Below are 14011 nucleotides of genomic sequence, written 5' to 3'. Positions count from 1 at the left end.
ACAGCGCTCTCGAATGCGGCGATGGTCAGACAGACGCAAAAGCCAGCGATGAAAAGAGGACCCCGCATCGCCATTCGGCTCCCGCCCACATACGAGGGGGGTCGCTGCCCTCCATTTAACCAGTCTACACAGAGGGCCCCGGGGTCCTGGAACATCCACGCAGCAGAGTGAGCCTCGATGAGACACTGAAAACGGGAACAGAAATGAGCCCACAGGACGTGAGGCACTTAATGTTTCTGTGCGAAGTGTCTAGAGCGCACTGCGGTGTTAAAGCACTGGAGTCACTCCAGGAAAAAGGCAGTCCCTTCCACTATCAGAAAAATCACACCCACGTAATTTTTCAAATAAAATCACTGCTCTGAGGAACTAAGAATTGTACTCTAGACCCCAAAGGCTCAAATTTACAATCGTTACATTGCTCTATTTATGTAGCATTTTTAAAAATAAAAGACTGAAAACATCTTCAAGTACTGAACATGCGCATAGACGTCTGTTAAAACTCGTCTAACCTATTCACTGAGACCGAGTAGGTTTTATGTAAGTTATACCTCAATAAATGTGGCTTAAAAAAGGAAAACAAAGAAAGCCAAAACCCACGCAGCATTGCAGAGTCCTCCTGTCCCACAGGCGCCACCCTGAGCTGAACAGACGTGAGGCTCAGAGACACCTGGGCGTGGCCGAGTCGCCCGGGCAGAGTGCTCGCGGACGGTCAGCGCCGTCTGCCCCGCCGCTGAGAGCGCGGGCCGGACTCGGGGCACGTCCCTTGGCGCCCTGAGGGCACAGCCATGGACCCCTCAGCACATGCACTTGGAGCCCCTGGGCCAACTGCCCAGAGCTGAGAAGAAATGGCAAATGAAAGAATGAACACCGTGACCACCCACCCTCTACCAACACGGCAGGGGGACGGAAGGCCACCCTCAGAAACCGGGGAGGGCGAGCGCCCCACCAAGTGGCACAGCCACTCGACCGAGAGCCATGACAGACCTACCCGTGCCGTGCCGCACCTTCAAAGCCACGTCCACAGAGGCCCCTGCCCGCGGCAAGACCCAGGCTCACAGCTGGGAATAGCTGCAGAGGCAAGGTGCGGACAGAAAGACGACCCCGGGAAGCCTCCGAAGACCACTCCTCCCAGGGCGACAAGAGAACGGCCAACGCCCCCGCGGCCTACGAAAGCAGCAGCGCCGTGTTTTCGCTCCTGACTGCCCTCAGCGTCGTGTAAGCTGGAGAAGGAGGCGACCAGTGAGGTGGCAGCCTGGGAGGCGGCAGGGCCTGGAGCGAGGCTGAGAGGCACATGAGGGGTCGGCCAGGGCCACCACTGTGGGCCCAAGTGCTGGGACTCATTCATTTCTCCGACAGCAAGTCGAGGGGACATGCTTACCAACCGACGGGGAACACCAGCCAGTCAGCAGAGGTGACCCACCTGGAACCAGTCTGCGTAGGACGGGAACAAGGAAGGGCCCTCCAGTGCAGCCTGACGCACAAGCAGGAACACGGTGACCATGCTGTCCAGGTCGAAGTTCTCGAATGCACGGGCCAGCCAACGGGCCGCCCAGTCTAGGCGAGAAGGACCAGTCACAGCGAGTAGACGGGCCTCCAGCAGAAACACAGGGCGTGCGCTCTGCCGGGGAGCACGCGATCTGATCAGGACCTGCATGCCCAGCGCCAACTCCAAGGGACCAGACGATGATCAGAGCGAGCCACACATCCACTCTGGGAGGTGGTGGCCGCAGGGCCAGCCCGACAGAGCACAGACCCCAGGACGCAGGGCACCTCCAGGGCAGGCAAGGACTTTTGTGACACTGTGATTCCTGATGGGCTCATCCCAAATGCTGGGGTTTTGCTGATAACACACAAATCACACACGCATGCACACGTGCACGTGCACGTGCACACCACAGTTCCACCAAAGCGTACCGGTGACCAGCCGCCGTGCTTCCGGGAAGCAGATCACCAGGGCAGACACGCAGGACAGCACATGCTGCCAGTTCACCTCGTGTGTTTCCAGAACTTCTTGTACATGGCCGACAAGCTCCTCTGGACTCAGTACCACGAAGAGCTGAAACGAAACACAGTGCTCGTTGGTAGGAGCTGGGCCCTCACCTCCCTCCCATTCCCGTCCGACATGACGTGGCGTTGAAACAGGGGACACTTTGTGTCTCTCCCCTCTGCAGCGGCCAGTACCAGTTAGAAGGAACTCTCTGGTGGTCTAAACGTGGACCGCTCCATCTGTGGAGAGCCCGGGCCTCACTTTACCAGCACCAGGAAGCACAGGGCTTTCCAGAAGCAGGTCTTAGATCAACACCTCGCGCACACCAGTGCAACTCACCCTGCGGTACAGGCTGGTGAGCAGAGAGTGGGTCCTCGCAAAGCTCCACTCTCGCTGCATTTGAATAGCGTCAGAGACTTCATTCGGAAGGAAGACAGACAAAAATGTCAAGTCAGCAATCATCAAAAAGCTGTGTTTTAAAGCTTCAATGTCAAAAAACTACATTGTATTAATTTGCATTTTTCCGATTAGTGAAGTTCATCATTTCCCTGTTTGCTAACCATTTTCTGTGTTGTGAAGTGCCTGTGTCTTTGGCCCAGTTACCTGCTGAGAACCCTTTATCACATTCGCTGTATTTTCTCATGCATCAATTACATTTTAGTTTTGCTGCTTTTAAACTTTAACTATCAATAAGCCATCCGTGAGAATGCTGTGAAAGGCCCTCAGGAGATACGACACAGCCTGTCAGGGGCATCCGTGCCCCACTCGAGGACCCATGCCGGGATGCACCACTGCACAGGGACAGCTGGGTGGACGAGGCGTTCGTTTCAGCCTTAATAACAGTGAAAACGGGCAGACATTCTGTCACCGATGGGTGGTGATATCAGCCAAAGGATACTCACTGGAAGAAGATTACGGGAGTATTAAACACTTCTAGAAGAACTATGTAAATACCTAAGAAAATGCTTACGGTTTAGACATAGTGAAACGGAACCGTGGAATTGAAAATATAACTATGTTTTCAAAAATCTATTTAGAAAAGGATGGAAGAAAGATTTTGTGTTAAAGATACTCTATTTTGGTGACAAAAGGGGTGACGGCCCTTTCTACCCTTCTTTAATGCTAAGTTTTCTTTATGAAAATGAATTACTTTCAAATGAAAGGACAGTTAATGATGACGTGTCCTTCGTGATCTCAAAGTGTCTTACAGCATTAAGAGAGGCCCGAGCATCCGTCGAGGGAGGCTCTGGTCCCCAGACAGACCGGGCCTGGGACCCACCTTTCAGCACAGGCTTGTGGGTGAGGATCTGAGTAAGGGTGTGCCTGAAAAAGCTCTTTGAAGAATCCGTTGAAATCCCACCGCAGGTGTGTCCACTGAGCACGCTAAACCTGCAACAGCAGAAAGAGGCTCTCAGGAAAGAAGGTGGCACCAGGCTCCAATGTCACGCCAGCTGACGCCATAGCTCGCAACACAAGAACAGCTCATCAAATGCATTTCTGTCCAGCGAAGCAAGCACGGACCCGGACGCGCTGACCCCCCCGCTCACGGTCTCATAGGCATGCCCTTGCCATAACCCTGAAACTCTCTCTGCCCAGCCGCCATACCACAGGCTCGAAACAGAAGTGTCAGGGAAGTGTCATTTTGACAAGGAAACCACGAGCAGGCAACAGACACCCGTCAGGCCCTGAAGAAGTCAGAGGAAGATCGGGCGGGCTGGGCCTGCACAGAGCCCAGTGGGCCAGAGGCCACAGCGATCACGGTCACCTGGACCCAGCGGAGGGCCTGGTCCCAGCAAACTGCAAATGTTGCAAAGCCTCAGTCTCCCCACCTGGAAAGGGGGAGCAGAGGCAGCAGGGCTGTGCCAAGCCTTCTGCAGCACGCGAATGCAGGGACCACTCCTGACGTCCACAGTGTCCCGCGCCAGGAGGGGGTGAGGAAGGAGGAGAGGGCCATGGTCAGAGGGAGCGGGAAGGTACCGACAGGCCAGGAGGGCCAAAGGGTGACCGGGGCAGACAGTGAGGTGTGTGCCAGGGTCGGCTCTACCGTGATTCCTCAGGGGAGAAGGTCGAGGGTCCCCGCAGTGACGTGAACCGCCCCCGGTTATATGGGCAACAAGAACATATGGGGTAGGAGGGCAGACACGGGGCCCCTGGGCCCTGCTGCTTCCGGAGGGCAGGGCCCCAGCTTGCCACCCAGACTGTCAAGGGATGTCTGATCTTAATGCAAGTACCGGTAACTACTTAAAAAGTTTTTTAAAAAAAAAAGCAGATCGATGATTGTGATCTGACTTCTGGAACGTGAGTCTGAGCCATCTAGTCAGGCACATCATAAAAATGCATAACATTTAGCGAACAAGGCAGTGTCCTCGCCGGTTAAATAAAGTACTGAAGTACACACACAGTCAAGGATTATCAAGCACTTGTGTTCAGGGGCAAAATGATTAAAGAACAGAGAGATTTACAAGGTTGGGCAATGCTGGTAAATTCTCCCAGTTTCCCAGGAAAGAGCCAGCTTCCAGACTGGCCTCATCCATGGGAATGAAGCGACTCCAACACCCCAATGTGCAATCCAGTGTGTACACATGGACCTCTGGAGCTAGGGACAGAAAGTGACCAGAATCTATGCCCATGCCACCCTGAACGTGCCTGATCCCACTGATCTCAGATGCTAAGCCAGGTTGGGCCTGGTTAGCACTTGGATGGGAGACCACCTAGGAAGACCAGGTGCTGTAGGCATAAAAAATTAAGAAAGGAAGAAAGACAGTGACCAGGTCCGCGCATGCCCACTGCGGGTGTGGTCAGGGCCCTGGAGCGGGGACAGAGGAGGGAGACCATTGCCGTGTGCTCTGGAAAGCCACACGGAGGCCCGAGGGGGCAGGTGCGAGGGGCAGAGCCAAGACAGTGCAGAGGCTGCCTGTGGGGAGGGGCACGTCACCACCCACAGGAGCCCGGGCTTGGAGGGGTCAGGGCCCACAGGAACAGTGCCGGCCTCCTGCCTCGTCCACAGGGGTCGTGGATGGGCCAGCAGGTTTCCGGGTCCCCAGCTGCCGTCTCTCCTGACGCTGACACGAAGCAGGGAAGTGTGCTAGGGAGTCACGTGTTTGTATGCACACAGAGTCTAAAACGCCAGGACCGCTGACGTCGCAGGAACCGGCCCAGGACTTACCAGTGCCTCGCTGCCCGGTGCGCCGAGGACTCCTCCTGCATACCGGCCGCCAAGGCCTCGAGTGCGGCTGCGGCCAGAGCGGGGAGCAGAACACAGGCGTCAGCCACCACGGCCCAGCAGAACAACCCCCCGCACATCTGCAAGTCTGGGACTGGTGGGTGCGAGCCCCTCATGGTCAAGCTACAGACCTCTCAGGCCACCTAAACCCCCAGGTGACACAAGTCCTTCAAGTATACAAGTGTCTCAGTGAAGACTTTAAAACCAATCGAAATATGCAGACAATAAAACGCCCCCGTTAAACGTGGGCATGTACAACTCTGGACCAGCTGTGAAGCCAGCAGGAGCTGAGCCAGGAGAAAAGATGCAGCGCCACTTTACACCAAGTGACAACCGAGAAAGGTATCTGTGACACCGGGACTATTTCCAAAGGGAGAAATATGCGAGCAGGTAAAATACTTGGAAAGGAAGGGAAGAAAAGCAAGAAACCCCCAGGCAGCACGCTAGGCCAGCTTCGGGGCGGGGCAGGGCGGCGGCTCACCAGCCAGCATCCTCTGAAGCACGGCCGCGGCGACCTGCAGAGAGACAAGGGAGCCGTCGTCACCTCGAACACCTGCGCCGCGCACAGAACGAGCTGTCGCCCGAAAGCGAAACAGGAACCTGACTTCCAAGAGGCACACTTCTGAGACCCCCTCCTGGATCCACAACGTCACCCCAGCACTAGGGAAGCAGAGGTGGGCTTAGCAGAAGGGTCCGTTGTGATATCCCAAGACTGCCCGGCCCCAGCCGCGCCCGCCAGCCCCCTGTGCGCTGGCCCGGTGCTCGGCACTGCTGGTGACTGCCGGTGACTGCCGGCGACTGCCGCCACGGCCCTGCCTGTGCCTCTGGCCTCAGAGCACGGACCCGGTTCTGGCCAGCATGGCGGCCTCCACCCAGACTGTCTGTTCCCACACGCGCATCTGCTGGCCTAGGGAATGACCCTGCTCAGGCCGCCCTGTGAGAGGGCACCCCCGCTCCCGGAACCCCCGCAGGCAATGACGCTGGGGGACAGATGCCCTCCCAGCAGCACCCCAATCCCCTGAGGCCGCACTGCGCTTCTCCCTTACCTGGGGCACACGTTCAGGCTCCGCCTCTCCTCTCAGACCCGAGTTTGTCTGAAATCCCCTCAAGACCAACATTTGCACAAAATCTGAAAACCACAAAAGCCATTTACGGACACAGTCTCCGAGCAGCTATGATCACACAGACTGCCTGCTTCAGAGGGGCTCGAGGTCGAGGACCCACACGGAGCGATCGGGACACCGTGCTCCCGCCCTGGGGGGGGCTGCCAGCCCCTGCCTAGGAGGTGGGCACACAAGGGTCCCAGCCTAGCCACACAGCTGGCTGAGCCAGACCCTCTGTCTCACCGTGCCACGTAAAGGAGACACAGCTGGCCCTCGGGCGACGTGGGGCCCTCGCACGCGGACTTCTGTCCGGCAGGTATATAGTCAGCCCTCGGGCTTCTCACCCGCACAGACAACCAGCTTCAGGTCAGAACTGTTTCCAAGCCGAGGCTGGGTACCCCACATGTGCAAAGAGCTGACCTTCTGTAGTGTGAGAGGTCGGCACCTCTGACCCCACGCCATTCAAGGTGAACTGTGCTTGCTATAAGTCAAGTTCATGCGTGAGGGTTTTTCTCCCTTAAACAAAGCAGCAGCTTCTAAGAGTTTCTTGGGGCTGCCTCCCCAGCCAACTTCCTACACCAAGAACCCAGAATCTTTATGGAAGGACCTAGAAGCTTTACATTCTGGAGACCGAGCAGGAAAAGAACATACCTTCTGAAACTATTAGAATCAAGAGGGCTAAAATTAAAATGATTTCCTGTTTAATCTTCAATTTAAACTTAAGTTGTGTAGGGCTCACTCACAGGTTTCAGGAATCATAAGTAGCTGATGTTACCAAAGAAGTTTTAGGAAAAAGGAACGCATCATTTGCAAAAGAAGAAAATCTGTATGGAGCACTCCACTTCTCCTCTAATTTGTCATTTACACGCATCTCGATTTCGTCCCTCAGGGCCCACTGGCGAGGCCAGGGCATGCTGGCTTCGAAGCAGCAGCCAGGGCCCACTCTGAGAGGAAGGTGCCCGTGACACCCCTGACAGCGCGTCTGGACAAAGGTAAGGACTCAGCTTAGGATTCCCGCCCCAAGCCCCCGACTTTGCTTTTCCTGGGGCACCTTTTAAAATAACCAATCAGAGCCCCTGAAGTTAGTGACCTCTGTCCCCAACCACCTGGCGTGGCGTGGGAAGCCTGTTTTGTTTCCCACAGATCGTAATAGCAAAAGCTGGTCTAAACGAATTTTACCCAGAATCTGTCTGCCCTGTGAACTCACCGGAAAGCACAGCCCTGGCGATGTCGGCCTGGGGACAGGACACGTCCATCTGCTCGCTCTGCTCACACAGACCGTGCAGGTTCCTGAAGAGCCATGCCACCACGGCCTGCACGTCGGCGTGGCTGGGGACGAACGTACAGCACACTCTGATCCCACTGTTCCACCGCCATCCGGCCACTGTCTTTCCCACTCATTTCACTAGGAAGCCTAAGCCACTGAGAGCGACCGAGCAACCATCTGACCCTTTCCGCACCAAGAAGTCACGGCTGACATAGAAGAGTTGTCAGCGACGGCTGCAAGACTGATGTTAAATATCATCGTTTTCAAATGGTTCATTTATTTGGAGTAGCTTACTATTGCTGGGGGAGAAGTTCGGTAATCATAATCGGAGACAGATAAACGACAGCAGCAGTTACGGGCCACAGGCTGTCGCCGAGGGCACCCGCCATGCAGAACAATCGTGTGCTCTGCAGAGCCCTGACCTGGGAAAGCCCTCACCTGCCTCGCCTCTCAGATCTTTTCATGTGCTTGGCCATTTGTATGTCTTCTTTGTAGAAATGTTTACTGAAATCCCTTATCAATTTTTAATGGTTTATTTAGGCCTCCCTCACTTCAATATTATAAAAATATTCTCCCATGATTTCTTCTACCACTTCTATAATTTCATTTTTTTCCCTTCATTGACTCATCAAGAATGTTTTTGGTATAAAGATACAACTCGTTATGTCCAGATGTGACCCCACATGTACCACCACCCGTGGTTTCAATGTGGGATTTTCAAGTTCCCCAAACCAGATGTCCTCTGGTTTTCTGACCAGAAAATAAACAGAAACCTCCAGGCTTCTGCTTGGCTTCGGGAGGAACAGCTTCCTGGACACCTAGAGCAAGGACAGCGACCGACCTAAGGTTCCGAATGCTTCTCACGCATGCTTTCGACCAGTTCTGAGTCCCTCTCTCCCTCGCCCCTGTATCGAGAGGTGCCTGGCGCACAGATCCTTGAGTCTTTTAGGAAGAAAGGATAAACTGGACTGGCTTGAGACAGCCCGCCTCAGGTTTGCTCAGCTCTCCACCACTGGTCCATCTGCCTCTGTTAACTCTCCCATGCCCTTCCACCTGTGCAGGTGATGCTTCTTCATAAAATCCTCTAGCTCTTAGTGAGATTCGAGGAGGGAATAAAAGTACTTGCACACATTCTATCAACCCTATTTACCTGAACATCTCTTTTTCAGTTTTAAGAAATGATATATCTATACAAAGAAACCATTACCAAGTCTGTGCATAATAAGACTCCAATCACAAAAAAATGTTCTAAGTAATAAAGTACAGGGGACCCCTGAACACAGGGGTTGAAAATCTGAATATAAGTTTGACTCCCCCTAAAACTTAAATATAGCTGGTCCCTCGGTATCTGTGGGCATTGGGTCCAGGACTCCCCGTGGGCACTGAAATCTGCGGATGCTCAAGTCCCTTATACAAAGTGACAGAGAACGACGCATACAGTGGGCCTCCTGCATCCACGGTTCCCAGTTGTGGATCCAAAGTACTATTTTTGACCCTAACCTGGTTGAGGCCACAGATGCAAAACCCATGGATACGACAAGCAGACTAACTGTACTTACTGGAAAAAAAAAATCTGCATAAAAGTGGACTGGCGCCATTCAAACCTGTGTTTCAGTCGTGAACTGTAATAGTTTCTCTAGGTGATTTTTGGCTTCGCTACATGAAGTCACACTAGGCCAGATGACAAACGGTAAACCATGGAACCTCATGGTAACGTTAAACGGTCGCTGGTACCCTACCTTTCCAGCAGCTCTGGGAGGCTCGCAATGTTTTGCTTATGAAGATGCCACACAGCTTCAAGCAACAAAGAATTCTGAAGAAAATAACAGTATTGTGAGTCCTTTACGACGCATTTTCCCACAAAATGTTCAGTGTACCTAACCGCCACACTCTGCTGAAAATTAAACCGGAGTAATAAGCACAGCCTGAAGTATACCCACTAGTTTTAAAACTCACCAAGCCCGTCCCCATCACCATGGGTGCTACACGCTCAGATGTGAGCCCTGCCCAGTCTCTAGCTTAATCCACTTCTCGCCTTCTCCACGTGGCCAACGCAAGATTACACAATGCAGACTGGCCGCGTCCATCTCTTCTGTTCCTAGAACCCTTCGGTGGCTCCTCACGGCCTTCCGGGCGAAGCTCAGCCTCTTCAGCATGGCACAGGCCCTTTGTGATCTGGTTTCCATCTCTCGTTCTGTCCCTTCCCAATGAAGCCCTTCCCCCTACAGCACGGACACCCCTCAGTCGCCTTCTCACGCAGTGACCCTCACTCTCCCTTCACTCCACGCCCCTTCTGCTCTCTTAGGAAGCCCTCTGCAGCTCCGGTCAGTCACCCGCTCTCATCTGCACACCTGCGAGCACCTGCATCATCATAATCCACACGCACTCAGCTGCCTTCCCCCATGCAGGCCCAGGGACCGCACCGAAGCCCGACAGAGCAGTGGGACGCTGTAATGTGTGCTGCATGCGAGAAGGGGAGAAAGCCAGACACGTGCCATCACCTCGGTTTTTTCTTTCCTTTTGCTGTGCACCCACTGATCTAATTTAATAACCAAGCAGTTTGAGTTCTTTCAACTATTCAAAAATCTCTAAGCCTAATAAGTTCGAAATGTTTCAAGAAAGAACAGGTTAGAATAATTTTTTTAATTCTATTTTTCTAGTTTACTATCCTGCCCTAGAAAATTGTCCATGATAATAGAACTAAGAAGGCAGAACGTCATCTTTCCGTGGTGTGATATGTTCTAATAAATATTACTAATGATGAGTGACTAGTAAACACGGTCACGGAGGTTACTTCTTTCTTGCGTTTGCTGAAAGCTTCCCCCGCTCTGTAATTAATGGGAAGCTTCACGGGATCCCTAAGAAAATATAGGGATGCTGTTGGCTTCACCCAAATCAACATAACACTTTTTGGAAAATCTCTGGAGTCAGAGATACAATCTCAAGTTTACCTGTACTTTCCATAGTTCTTGACAGAAGGAGAGACGGGAGAACATATTGTGTGCTAACAAATACTGAGTGATCTCTAACAGGGAAGACAGTTTCTTCTGAAAAGAGAGGTTAAATCATTTTTTTAAAATAGGAAAATACTTGAAACGAAATTAAAGAAATGTCTTATTTTCCCAAACAGCTTAAAAGTAACGAGTTCCCTCATTCACGCTGTGTCTTACTCTTTGCTCCAAGTCCAACAGCACCCCATGGGAGGGCTCAGTGCCCGCCTCACAGATCTGCACAACGCTCGAGGCCACCACCTGGCTGGACAGGACTGCTACTGGAAGCCCCAGCTGCGAGGCTTGATCCCGCAGAGCAGAGCCTTAGAGACAACAGAAAACACAAGAGATGCACCACAAAATCCAAAACAAGACTTATAATCTAAAATGCCTTCCGTACGCTGTAGCACTATAGAAAAGTGCCCTTTGAAGGGCAGGACGGATCTACAGGAAAAACACAAGACATAAAATTAAGACAATTCCATGACTGAAGTGTCTCACGAGACCGTCAGGGCAGCACCTGAAGCCCGTAGTTCCCACACATGTATGTGTGTTTCATGGGACACAAACGAGGGAGCTTGGCAGATATGTTCTGCTTAAACATTTCATCGACCTTTACCCAAAGGAGCACAATAAATCAAGAACTACAGCAGGCTCTTTTAATGAGTTCCAGTTTCTCTAATTGCTTCAGTGTCAAAGACAGAACGGCTCCCACCAAGTCTACAGTGATGTCTGAGAGGAAATGGGGTCTGCTTTCTCAGTGCTGTGCTGCACCCCTGGTGGGCACCAGTGGAGCCTGGGTGCTGGGGCACAGGCAGCCACCGCCTCTGGTCTGTACTCAGTAAGGTGAAAACTGCTGGGCAGACTGGAAACACAGTACCTACAAGTACATTGTTTTCTAATTTATTTGACTTCTAAAACTCTTTTTAAAAACAAAACAAACCAACAAAAAATCCAGGAAACTGTAACACATGCCAATTAACTTCAAGGCTCTGAAAACACAGACCAATATGTAAAGTGAAAACACAATAGTTATCGTTTCCAAATGACAGCATTAGAAATGATTAACTGCTGTGGCCAAGAAATAATTCATGGTAGAAAGACAGAAAATGCTAAATTCAAGCCATTTATTTCCAACGTGTCTCCATGGGAAAGTTATTCGTCTTTATTGACAAGGCTTTCACCTTTTCTACATAAGTACAAGTAAGTATGGTAGCAGGAAAAACTAAAAAATTCATGAACTAAGGGCTATTTTTATTTCTGTGGTTAAGGCTAAGAGGTTCTTAGCCTTAATAAAGTCTATACAAGGAAGTGTGATACTGAGCTTGGCTCACTGTAATGCTGATGCGTAATTTGTAAAATTCAAATAAAACTATGGCAGTGAAAACCCATATATTTTACCAAGTTTATCGTTTAAGGTTAACAGAAACTTAAAACAAATTAATGAATTGACATCTTTTTGAAATGACAGTCGTTAAATCATAAAAATGCGAATGACCAGAAAACAACTTATTTTTTGTTATTTCCGTAGAACTTCCCCTATCTCGTATTCTCGAATGGAAGGGTGGGCACCTAGAAGCATATTTCTGGTTTCCTGCCTGCTCTCCCCACCCAGATCACCTGTTTTCACCACTTCCGTGAATGTGCACATTACTGTCCCGCGTTTTTCCAGGGACACTCTGGTTCCTACTGCTTCTGAGGCCCATGCTGAGTCAAATGTTCTTTTAAAATAACAGCCTCATAACAAGCCCCAGCCAAGTCACAAAAACATGACTTGTTCATGACTTCTCATATAAGTAGAAAACCACTATCTGGGGGAATTTAAATTTCTGCTATTGTAAGCAAATCAAAGCTGCTTTATGTAAAGCTCTTCTATAACTCAATATGTGAAGAAGAAGAAGGAGGAAGAAGGAGGGAGGAGGAAGAAGGGAGGAGGAGAAGGAGGAGGAGGAGCAGCAGCAGCAGCTCTAACTTACCTATGAGTGAACTAGAAAGACCGGTGTGGGCCTCAGGACCGTCACCATCAATCAACTGGCTGAGACTCAACTTTTTATGTGGCGGACCTTCCACCTGGGAATCAAACACAAAGAACTCCGTCTTTAAAATTCAACCTGTGTGTGCATAAACACCACCTGTGTGTATATGATGCTTGTCTACCGCCCTGATCTCAAATATTTTGAGGTAAAACGTTTAACAAAGTGAAATTTACTAGAGCCTTTGGAGAATTAATAAATTCATTTCTGAACTTTATCTCCCAAAAGATAAATGGTCCCGATTTGTTTCTCACCCAGTTAACATTAAGTGGGGGCTTCTACCTGACAGAGGCTCTCCCGGCATCTTTCCGAGGTTATGCCGTGGCTGGATTCAAAAACCCCAACCCTAAACCTGCCTGCAAAGACCAAGCCAACTTCTTCTTACCTCAAGCAAAAGGTGGCTCAGGTTTAGCTGGCGTCTCAGGAGGCGCACTGCTGAGTCTCTGAACTTCTGTTCCCTCTCGGGATCCAACTTCATCTTCCCGGCCCTTCCGGCTAAGGGGGGTGGAAATCAGTTTTAAGAACCACAGCGCGACTTAACGAGACCTGGTGACATCGCGTACCTCTGACGCGTACTCTGCTTCCGCGCGGGTCGAGCCCAGACGCCCCCGGCCCTCTGACCACGCGAAAAGGTCAGACACAACCAAAGGGGGGCGTTCCACGAATGGCTACTCTTCCCAATGCCAGGTCAGGAAGGCGACGGAAGACGAGGGGCTGTCACCGAGCGGCGGAGAGAACGGGATCCGGGTCAGTGACAGCTGAAGGCAGCCTGCGCGCGGAGGACCCCGGTCTCCCCGGGTCGGGCCGGCGGAGGCTCGGGGGGAAGAGGCTTCGGGGCCCGGCGCCGCTCACTCCACAGACCCCGCGTCCACATACCTAGCAGTTCGGCCCATGTCCTCCTCCGGCCCCTGGGTTGCTGGTCTGAGGCAGCGCCCGGCGCCCTGGAAACCGACATGACAAGCCCACCGCGCCCGGGTGGCGGTTCCAGCCTTCGGCCCGCGCTGCCTTCCCATTGGCTGGGCCCGCGCTGCCTTCCCATTGGCTGGGCCCGCGCTGCCTTCCCATTGGCTGGGCCCGCGCTGCCTTCCCATTGGCCGCGGCCCGACGCGCACACCCATTGGCTGGCGCCTGCGGAGGCCGCGCATTGCGGCCATCTTGCTAAGGTGGCAAAAGCGAAGGAAGCAGCTGACACCTGAGCAAGGTGGAGCTCGGTTTGTGTGTGTTTGTGTTTCCCAAGCGAGCACAAGGTGGAGCTCGGTTTCGAGTTGACAGTTACCAGTGGATTCTAAATAGCACAGCTGTGAGAAAACCGTGGCATCCCTAATGCGTTATACCCACCAACGATGACGCATAGCTGGCCATGATGAAACAACATGACAAACCCAAATCCAGAGAGATGTGGGCAGTG

The 14011-nt window shown here is 52.1% G+C and overlaps 1 protein-coding gene and 1 pseudogene across 4 annotated transcripts in view; one reads left to right on the top strand and one right to left on the bottom strand.

Annotated features, from left to right (window-relative positions):
- Positions 1-13605, bottom strand: part of FANCA (FA complementation group A) — a 41427-nt gene extending 27822 nt beyond the window's left edge. For 3 of the 4 annotated variants that reach the window (XM_036231181.1, XM_016128932.2, XM_016128933.2), the window contains exons 1-14: positions 13480-13605; positions 12989-13098; positions 12547-12640; positions 10751-10893; positions 10532-10627; positions 9320-9393; positions 7521-7642; positions 6257-6339; positions 5692-5725; positions 5154-5220; positions 3267-3376; positions 2327-2403; positions 1915-2056; positions 1421-1554 (exon numbers count right to left, since the gene is read on the bottom strand). In XM_036231181.1, the coding sequence (XP_036087074.1) occupies positions 1421-1554; positions 1915-2056; positions 2327-2403; positions 3267-3376; positions 5154-5220; positions 5692-5725; positions 6257-6339; positions 7521-7642; positions 9320-9393; positions 10532-10627; positions 10751-10893; positions 12547-12640; positions 12989-13098; positions 13480-13558 (1365 nt within the window). In that variant the 5' untranslated portion in view covers positions 13559-13605. Of the gene's footprint in view, positions 1-1420; positions 1555-1914; positions 2057-2326; positions 2404-3266; positions 3377-5153; positions 5221-5691; positions 5726-6256; positions 6340-7520; positions 7643-9319; positions 9394-10531; positions 10628-10750; positions 10894-12546; positions 12641-12988; positions 13099-13479 lie in introns of those variants that run through there. The other variant, XM_016128939.2, reaches the window with a different exon arrangement.
- On the top strand, positions 4606-4723 carry LOC118611868 (annotated as a pseudogene).
- Positions 13606-14011: the final 406 nt, after the last annotated feature.

Source organism: Rousettus aegyptiacus, unplaced genomic scaffold, assembly GCF_014176215.1.
Source record: "Rousettus aegyptiacus isolate mRouAeg1 unplaced genomic scaffold, mRouAeg1.p scaffold_m13_p_14, whole genome shotgun sequence".
NCBI classification, from domain to species: domain Eukaryota; kingdom Metazoa; phylum Chordata; class Mammalia; order Chiroptera; family Pteropodidae; genus Rousettus; species Rousettus aegyptiacus.
Note: the sequence above shows the minus strand (reverse complement) of the source record. Positions and strands in the feature narration are given on the sequence as shown.